General features: G+C 41.5%; 1 protein-coding gene across 1 annotated transcript in view; it reads right to left on the minus strand.

Moving 5' to 3' along the window:
- Positions 1-3,909: 3,909 nt before the first annotated feature.
- FGD5 (FYVE, RhoGEF and PH domain containing 5) overlaps positions 3,910-9,965 on the minus strand; it is a 204,191-nt gene continuing 198,135 nt past the window's right edge. The window contains exons 19-20 of the mRNA XM_006868675.1: positions 4,310-4,464; positions 3,910-3,946 (exon numbers count right to left, since the gene is read on the minus strand). Coding sequence (XP_006868737.1) covers positions 3,910-3,946; positions 4,310-4,464 — 192 coding nt within the window. The remainder of the gene's footprint in view (positions 3,947-4,309; positions 4,465-9,965) is intronic.

Below are 9,965 nucleotides of genomic sequence, written 5' to 3' on the forward strand. Positions count from 1 at the left end.
GATAAAGGAAACAAGGGTAAATTGCTTCAATTTGATGATCCTGACCTATACTCAGAGAAGTAGTTACTCTAAATACCAACAGAGAGGGAAGGAGTCTTCATTCACATCATGTATCAATGCTATCCCCTCTGTATACAGGGTAGATAGGGATGGGCAACTTAAGACATTGACTACCTAAAATGAAGGGACAATAAAGGCACAAAGTGACTGGCTTACAAGGTTTCAAGAGGGAGTTTAGTTTAAGAGTATGGGGGGAAAGAAAGAGTCCCCACTGAATAGCTTTCATCTTGTCTAGATGGGTCTGGTGAAAAGAGATAGGGATAAGATTCTTATGATTTAATTGTGAATAATTGTTATCATGACTAACTGCAATTGTCACAATTGTAAAGGTAGAAGTTTTGTAACAAACACAGGTGAGTGGTTAATCTTACAGTCCAGAAACAGAGGACCATAGGACCATCAAGGGAGAAGAGCACAAGCAGAATGCGGGACCTTATCCAGAGAAGCAGCAATGTCAGAGATAGAGGCTGAGATGGGGTCATGGAGAGGGGGAGCAGCTGAGGACTCTAGATTTATGGGACGAGAGGGACTAAGAGCTGGTGGCTAGGAGGCAATATGTGCCCTTTGGAGATCTAAATTATTATGTATACCTGAGTGTTTCTGTTTTGTTTAAAAAGCTAAAGTGGGTAGAGAGAACTACTGTTAACTGATGGTACATGGAGGGGATTATAATCATTGTAATGAAATAAGGTGTATGATTTGTTGAATGTTGAATGCTGATGATCTGCCCTGTAAACTTTCACTCAATCCACAATAAAAACCTTAAAAAAAAAAAATTTAGCCTGCCATATTTCGTCAAACATTTCATTAACTCACCCTTGTGTGGTGCACTAAATAATGCACTGGACCGCAAGGTCAGTTTGAACTGCAGAGTCAGGCTTTCAAACCCACCAGCCATTTCTCGGAAACACTAATCAGGGTCTCTTTGAGTTGGAATCTATTTGACAGCACTTAACAACAACAACATGATGGCTGCAACTGTGGTTGTCTTGACAGGGTCAGACCAAATGATTTAGAAGGCCTTGGGATAAAGTACTGGACCACAAGGTAGATTTGAAACACAAGGTTGGCAGTTCAAACTCACCAGCCACTCCTTGAAAATCTTATACAGGATGTCTATGAGTCAGAACTGACTTGGCACTCAACAACAACACATGGTCAGTGGGCTGGGCAGTCCCCTCCCCTGGCCTGGAGTGACCCGTATAGGGTTTCCGAGGCTGCAAATCTTTACGGGAGCAGAAAGCCTCATCTTTCTCTTGTGGAAAAGCTGGTAGTTTTGAACTGCTGACCTTGAGGTTCACAGCCCAACTTGTAATCACTATGCTACCAGAGCTCCTTAACCTAATGGTTGTTGTTGTTAAGTGCTGTTGAGTTGATTCCGACCCATAGCGACCCTGTATAGGGTTTCCAAGGAGCAGCTTGTGAGCTTGAACCACTGATGTTGCAGTTCAAACAACTGTGCAGTCTGACACATTAGCCCACAGCACCACACCAAGACTCTATTAAGGTAACTACTCAGTGGGAAATAAAAACCATTATTGCTTCTTCTTTACAGAATGTCAGATATAACGCTATAAAATAAGAGGTTTCAGATAACTTTCAGCCTGAATTCTATCTGGTGCTCAGACACTGATGATGTCTGGCAGCATGCGACAAGCTGGGGAAAGCCCTACTGCCTGGTACTGAATTCTTGCTGTGCTTCTTAAAGAGTTCAAAAGGTCTAGGAAACGATGCATTGCTGTCAAATTAACTCCAACTCATGCTGACCATGTCTGTCAGAGCAGAGCAAAGATATCAGTTTGAGGACTAAGAATTTGCAGTTGCCTCATAGGTAAAAGTTGGGCAACGAATAAAGAAGACTGTAGAAGCATTGATGCATTTCAGTTAAACTGCTGGAGAATACTAAAAATACAATGAACTGTCAGAAAAACAAACTAATCTGTGATGGAAGAAGTACAGCTAGAATGCCCCTTAGAAACCAGGATAGTGAGATTTCGTCTCTCATACTTCAGACATGTTATCAAGATTGACCAGTCCCAGGAGAAGGACATCATGCTTGGTAAAGCGAAAAAGACCTCGAGCGAGATGGATTGATACAGTGGCAGCAGCAATGGGCTCAAAAGTACAATTGTGAGAATGGTGCAGAACTGCACAGTGTTTTGTTCTATTGTGCACAGGGTCACTTTGAGTCAATGGCATCTAACAACAACAACAACAAGAGGGTTTTCAATGAGTGCTTTTTCTAAGGAGAATTTATTTTCCAGGTCCTTTTGGGTGAGCTCAAACCTCTAACATTTCAGCTAGCAGTCAAGTGCATTACCAATTGTACCACCCAAGGAGCTACAAGACCCCAGGAGGTCCATTTCAATATATTTGACGATGACAATAATTAAACTGGAATTAGGTCCCCAAAACCTAGCAAAAAAGATCTCTCTAACCACTCAGCTTGAATTATTGTTTAATGCCAACATTTTAAAAGAAAAACTGCACATAGAAAAAAAATTTTCCCCTGAAAATACTTAATGTAGGTATCTCGTTAAGATGGTGCTTTCTCAAAAGGTGGATGAGCAAATTCCTCTGTTTCGGGGGCAGGGGCAGCGAGAGGATGAGGATAGGGAATCAGAGATGATTGTGTTGTCTTATTGCATTGAAAGTAACAAGGAGTCCTGTCTCCACACCCCTGCTCTACATAGAAGTTACCAGCGGGAGATGATGGAGATGATTTCACTCCAGACACTCAAGAGTATCTTCTGAACACTGTTTCTGGGCTCCCTCACTGTGTCCACAGTCATCTGCAAAGAGCACGGATTCATCTTCAGATTGTATCTTGTTTTCTCTCTTTTTATCTCCTTCAAAAAACTATAAAAGCTTCGGTAGTACAGCTGAAGAATTAACCAGTGAGTAGTTGCCATTGAGATGACCCTGACCCTTGGTGACCCAGGTGTATCAGAGAACTGTACTCCACAGGGTTTTGAATGGCTGGTTTTTCAATGGTTACCACGCTTTTTTTCTGAGGGGCCTCTGTGTGGATTCAATCCTCCAGCTTTTTGGTTAGCAGACAAGCAAGTTAACCTTTTGCATCACCCAGGGACTCCACTGAAGGATGACCATGCCGAAAATAAGTATTCTCTTACACAATGTTGTCACTTGTGTGAGGTACAACAGGAAGATACACATTAAATTAATATGACCTTTGACTCTTGACAGGAGTTGCAGTGACCTCCAGGGGCTGGATCAGCCAGCAGCTGACGTCCCAGTACTTGGTGTAGGGATGAGGACTTGAGGGTAAGGAAGGTTGTGTTCCCTTTAATAAATTATATCTGGATACAAGAACACAGATTTCCCTTCTAATCCAGGGGAGCGTGGCTCCCACTGTCAGGAGAGCCTCCAAATAACTCTTATACAGTAAATCTGTCTTCAGTAAATACCTGGAAAACACGGAAGTGGAGGTTGCTGCTCAGTAAAACAATAAAGTGCTTTCAGGGAGAGGGGCTACTACTTCCTGTTGTTTCTCCTGAGGCACACAACTCAACACTATAAAGGTTGCTACTGTTGACCATGAGTAAAAACTATCAGCTTTCATTTCCACTGTTAGCCTCCCTTTCTAAATGTTCTTTTCTATTGGTTCCCGTGCCTTCATGTTACTAACTTGTAACTCTTTGCTGAATAAGAACGTTGTTTATTACAGGGTGGGAAACACAAGACAAAAAGGAGAGGTCCTTCTTGTGAAGGGGTAAGAAAGTGGCAAAAATGGCCACACCCCATTCTGGATCCAGATGTATGTCCAGAGGAACTGAGGCACGGATCAGCTTCTAGAAGAGTTGATTTTGAGTCCATACTCGGTAACTGCTATAACACACTAGCTTCGTCCATGGCTTCAATCCATCTGCAAAACAGAAGAAGGGCACTTGGTTTTGTGGCTCGGCATGTGACTCTGGTCACAGAACCTATGTATGACTGAACTCGCTCACTACTAGTTTTAAGTCAGGGGCCATGAAATATTCAAATGTTTCCCTAGGACTTAGCAAAAGGCCTGGGACACAGTGCAAAAGTAGACTGAATCAATGCGTGCCTGTATGAGCGAACCATGAATGCAGGCATTCTTACGCTGGGAATAGACTGCTGTCGAGCTTTGGTCCCAAGGAGTTAGTAGGATGTGATGGCTGGAGAACAGGAGCTGAAGCCCTGGGTACCAATTTGTTTTCTTTAGAGAGAAGCGTGGGGGGCAAAGGGCTAAATATTTTGGTACCTCTGAGCTGCACTGGTATCCTCGGCCTTGAAGCTATAAAATAGAGTTTTCTTGTGGTAAAGGTGAAAAATGGGCCCTACTTCACTGCTGCCCTCTTCCTTCTCTGGTACAATGGTGAAGCCCAGCAGAGGCATACTCTCCATGGCAACTTTGTCCTGCAGAAGGAAGAAGGGGAAACTGGTATGAAATGCTACAGGGCATGCAGTCAGAAGCTTGGCTCTTAACGTCATCCCCCACGCAGGCACATGAAGAGCGTCTAGGTGTGGGCAGGTGGTGGCCACTGCAAAATAACCACCCAGGTAACCAGACAGGAAGAAGAAAAGAAGCAGACCGCCTCTTGACAGGCAACTAGGCAAGTCGTTTTCACCTTCAGTGTCTTTTTCAATCTTTACAGCAATCATAGAAGGGGTCACCCCCTTTCTAAGAAGAAACAGAAGCTCAGAGAAGGTAAGGAACTTCCCCTACATCACACAACTAGGAGAGCCAGCACTTGGACTCCGAGCTACTTTACAACACCATGTTCTGTCCACTGACTCACTTCGTCTGGGACTTGCTTGGCTCTCTAGTGACCTGTACTCATCCCCCACACCTTCATCCACATGTTTCAAAAAGGAACATTCATATTCAGGATTTGGGGTAGACAAAGGTTTCTTAGGACACAGAGAGCAAAAGCCATAAAAAGGAAAGCATTGATAAAATAGACTGCATCAAAATGAAAAACTTTTGTCCCTCAAGAGAAATCACTAAGAACATGAACAAGTCACATACTGGCAGACAATATTTACAAAACATTTATGTGACAGAGGACCAGAATCCAAGATATATGAAGAACTCCAATAACTCAGTAATAAAAAGACAAACCACCCAAATAAAAAAAAGGCAAAAGATCTGAACAGATATTTTCCAAAGGGAAATATATGGTCAATAAGCACATGAAAAATATCATCTGGTTAAATATCATTGTTGTTGTTCAGTGCCGTAGAGTTGGTTCCAATACATAGCGACGCTGTATAGGGTTTCCAGGGAGCAGCTGGTGAGCTTGAACCACTGACCTTGCAGTTCAAACGGCTTTGCAGTCTGGCGCATTAACCCACAGCGCCATGCCAGGACTCCTTAATATCATTAGTCAGTCCAAATAACCCTCTGCCGCTGAGTCGATTCTGACTTATAGTGACCCTACAGAATAGAGTAGAACTTCTGAGATGAAATCTTTATAGGAGCAGACACCAGCTGGTGGGTTTGAATCACCAACCTTGGGATTCGTGTCACTGTGCCACCAGGACCCCTTCATTGTCGTTGTTAAGTGCTGCCAAAGTGTTTCTGAAGAGCAACAAGTGGGTTTGAACAGCTAATCTGTGGTAGCATTCCAGTGCTTACCATACAGCACCACACTAGGGGTCCTCATTAGTCATTAATTTACATTAAAACCACATTAAGGTACTACTATATTCCCTTCAGAATGGCTAACTTAAAAAAAACAATAATGCCAAGTGTTGGTAAACATGTGGGACCACGAGAACATCTCATGCATTGTTGGAAGGAGTATAAAGTGATACTGGCAGTTTGAAAAAAAGGTCTGGCAATTTCTCAGAAACCAAATATATAAAGGCATACCTCATTTTATTGTGCTTTACTATACTGCACTTAGCAGATAATTGTTTTTGTTTGTTTTTTTTTTTTTTCAAATGTAAGGCTGTGACAGCCTAGAGTTGAGCGAGTCTACTGGTGCCAGCCTCCCAGAGCATGTGCTTGCTTTGTGTCTCTGTGTCACATTTTGGTCCTTCTCATAGTATTTCAAACTTTTTCATAATGCTATCACGTACTTTAATATACTACATATATATACATACACACTCACTGTCAATAAGCTGGTTCTAACTCATTTGTTGTTGTTAGGTGCCATCAAGTCGGTAATAACCCATAGTGACCTTATGTACAGCAGAATAAAACACTGCCCAATTGTGGGCCAACCTCACAATTGTTGCCACACTTGAGTCCATCAATGCTGCCACTTGGCCAATCTATCTCATTGGGGGTCTTCCTCTTTTTCTCTGACCCTCCACCCTACCAAACATGATATCCTTCTCCAGGAACTAATCCCTCCTGACAATATGTCCAAAGTATCAGAGACAAAATATGGCCATCTTGGCCTCCAAGGAGCACTCTGGCTGCACTTCTTCCAAACAGATCTTTTGTCAGCCCATGGCACTTTCAATATTCTCCAACATCGTAACTCAAAAGCATCAATTCTTTTACGGTCTTCCTTATTCATTGTCCAGCTTTTGCATGCATATGAGGTTGTTGAAAATACCATGGCTTGGGCCAAGCACACCTGCGTCCTCAAGCTGACATCTTTGCTCTTCAACACTTTAAAAAGGTCTTGTGCAGCAGATTTGCCTAATGCAATAAGTCGTTTGATTTCTTGACTGCTGCTCCCGTGAGTATTGATAGTTGGTCCAAGAAAAATGAAGTCCTTGACAACTTCAATCTTTTCTCCATTGATAAGAATGTTGTTTAGTGGTCAGGATTTTAGTTTTATTTACATTGAGATGCAATCCATACTGAAGGCTGTGCTCGTTGATCTTCATAAGTAAATGCTTTAAGTCCTCTTCACTTTCAGCAAGCAAGGTTGTATTATCTACATATCACAGGTTGTTAATGAATCTTCCTCCAATCCTGATGTGCCAAGTTTTTCTTCATAGAACCCAGCTTCTCGGATTATTTGCTCAGCACACAGGTTGAATAAGTATGGTAAAAGAATACAACCTTGTTGCACACCTTTTTAAATTTTAAACCATTCAGTGTTCCCATGTTCTGTTTGAACAACTGCCTCGTGATCCATGTACAGATTCCTCATGAGCACAATTAAGTGCTCCGGAATACTCATACTTCACAATGTTGTCCATAGCTTGTCATGATCCACACAATCAAAAGCCTTTGTGTGGTCAATAAAGCACAGGTAAACATCTTTTTGTATTCTCTGCTTTCAGCCAACATTCATCAGACATCAGCAATGATATCCCTTGTCCCATGGCCTTTTTTGAATCCGGCTTGAACCTCTGGAAGTTCTCTGTCAGTATATGCTTGCAGCTGTTTCTGTATTACCTTTAGTAAAACTTTACTCACATGGGATATCAAAGAGATTGTCCGATTATTTTCTTCGTTCCATTGGGTCACCTCTCTTTGAAATGGGTTGGAAGGCACTCAAAATGCGACTGGGGAAGAGCTGCCTCCTCAGAGTAGAGTTGACCGTGATGACGCGAATGGAGTAAATCCCATGTGAGAAAAGCCTGCGGGACCTTCATTTGCTGATGGGGCACAACTCAAAATGAAGAGAAACAGCTGCAATCATCCACTCAAAAGCGGAACATGGAATGTACAAAGTATGAATCTGGGAAAATTGGAAGTTGTCAAAAATGAAATGGAACACATAAATATTGATATCTTAGGCATTAGTTAACTGAAATGGACTGGTATTGGCCATTTTGAATCTGATGACCCCATGGTTTACTATGCCGGAAATGACAAATTGAAGAAGAATGCTGTGGCATTCATTGTCAAAAAGAACATATCCAGATCAGTCATGAGGTACAACGCTGTCTGTGATAGGATAATATCCATGTGCCTCCAGGAAGCCCAGTTAATATCACTATTATTCCAACTCATAGTGACCCTATAATAGGGTTTCCAAGCCTGCAAATCTTGAAGGGAGTAGACAGAGCTTCATCTTTTTCCCATGCAGTGACTGTTGAGTTAGAACTGCTGATGTTGTATAATTTAAAAACAACTTTTATGTGTACTGGGAAATGAAAAAAAAAAAAAATCTGTTTAATTTGCTTTATTGTGGTATTTGCTTTACTGAGATGGTCTGGAACTGAGCCTACGATATCTCTGAGGTATGCTGTAACTTCTTTTGATCCAGGGACTCTAAGCTGAGGTATTTGTATAAGTGAAATAAACACTTATGCTCACCTGTATGCAAATGTTTAAAGTGGCTTGATTCCTAAGTGCCAAACACTGGAAACAACCCAAATATCCTTTAGCTGGTGAATGAATGAATAAACGGAGGCATATTCATTCACCAAATGAAATAGGAGCCAAAAGGAATGAACACGGTTACACGCAACAAAATGGCTGAATTTCAAAAACATCATATTGAGTAGAAGAAATCCATGATCCCATTTATATGACAATCTAAAAGAAGTAAAATTAGTCAATGATGGGAAAAAAATCAGAGTGGTGCCTTGCCTCTGGGGTGGTGTGAGGGTGGATATTTATAGATGCATGCATTAGTTAAAACTCAGCAAATAGTATATTGAAGATTTTCACATTTCATTATATGCAAACTATGAATAGAGGGATGAATAAATGGATATGAGATAAAGCAAGTATGATAAAATGTTAATTATAAGAGGGTTAAGTCAAAGAGTATTGCTACAAAATCATATTTTTATTAAAGAAAAACATCAAAATGTGAAACTATTGCTTCTTGACATAGCCTCCATTTAAACCTATTTACTTCTGAAGGCAGTGTTTCCATGTCTCTAAACCTTCCCCAAAGAATTCTGGACTCTTTCATTTACACAGCAGTTTGGGCATTCCTGAAGGACTCAAATCATGCTTTGAGTTTGGAAAACCAAAAGAGTCTGAAAGAGCAAGATCGGGGCTGCAGGTTGGATGGGATAAGGTTTCCCAACAAAATTCTCATAGGACTTCCCCAGTATATAAGCAGGTGCATTGTAATGATGAAAAAAAAATTCCTCAGTGCAACTTTCCTGGCCTTTTCCTCATCAATTTTCTTAAAACGTCTTCCTAATAAGCCCCTGTGATCATCCTATTTTCGTCAAGAAAATTTATCAAGATGACCCCTTTAAGATCCCCCCAACAGCTGGCCTCTCTGCCTTGAATTTAACTGACCCCGCACAGCCTCTTCTCAGAAGCCACTGTTGTGAATAAGCCTTGTTCTCTGGATACTATTGGTAAATCCAAGACTCAGCCCTGCTCACCATTTGTTCCATAACAGCAGCACAGTCTCTCATTTCAATCTTGCTTAAAAAGACAGATGGAAAGACCAGCGGCTTGAGCTGGCTGACCTTCTACAACACTTTGGCACCCATCAGCCTTTCAGCTTGCTGAGGTCAAGATGACTGCTTCAAATTGATGATGGTGAATCATGTGAGAGTCTGCTTCAGCAGCTATCATATCGATGGTAATTCTGTGGTCTTCTTCCACCACTTTCTGGACTCCAGCCAGTTTCTTCATTCCTTAAGGTAGACAGTTTTACCTCTCCTGTTTATCTTTGAGGTCTTTCTAACCTTCTTTAATAGGTTTGATCCATCTAAAAACTCTTGTTTTTTGTGGCTCAGTATTCCCCTAAATTTGTTGCAAAGTTTCAATTTAGAAAGATGTCCACTTGAGTTTTCAGCCCTGCCCTCAATTCCACCCCCCCCACAGCAAAATCTTTTCTTTTGAAGGTACCCAATGAGATGACCCAATGGAATGCAGAAATCATGGGATGATATCTTTGATATCCCATGTGAGTAAAGTTTTACTAAGAGTAATACAGAAACGGCTACAAGCATACTTTGACAGAGAACTTCCAGAGGTTCAAGCCGGATTTCGAAAAGGCCATGGAATAAGGGATATCATTGCTGAT

The sequence above is a fragment of the Chrysochloris asiatica genome, unplaced genomic scaffold (genome assembly GCF_000296735.1).
Source record: "Chrysochloris asiatica unplaced genomic scaffold, ChrAsi1.0 scaffold00121, whole genome shotgun sequence".
In the NCBI taxonomy this organism is placed as follows: Eukaryota; Metazoa; Chordata; class Mammalia; order Afrosoricida; family Chrysochloridae; genus Chrysochloris; species Chrysochloris asiatica.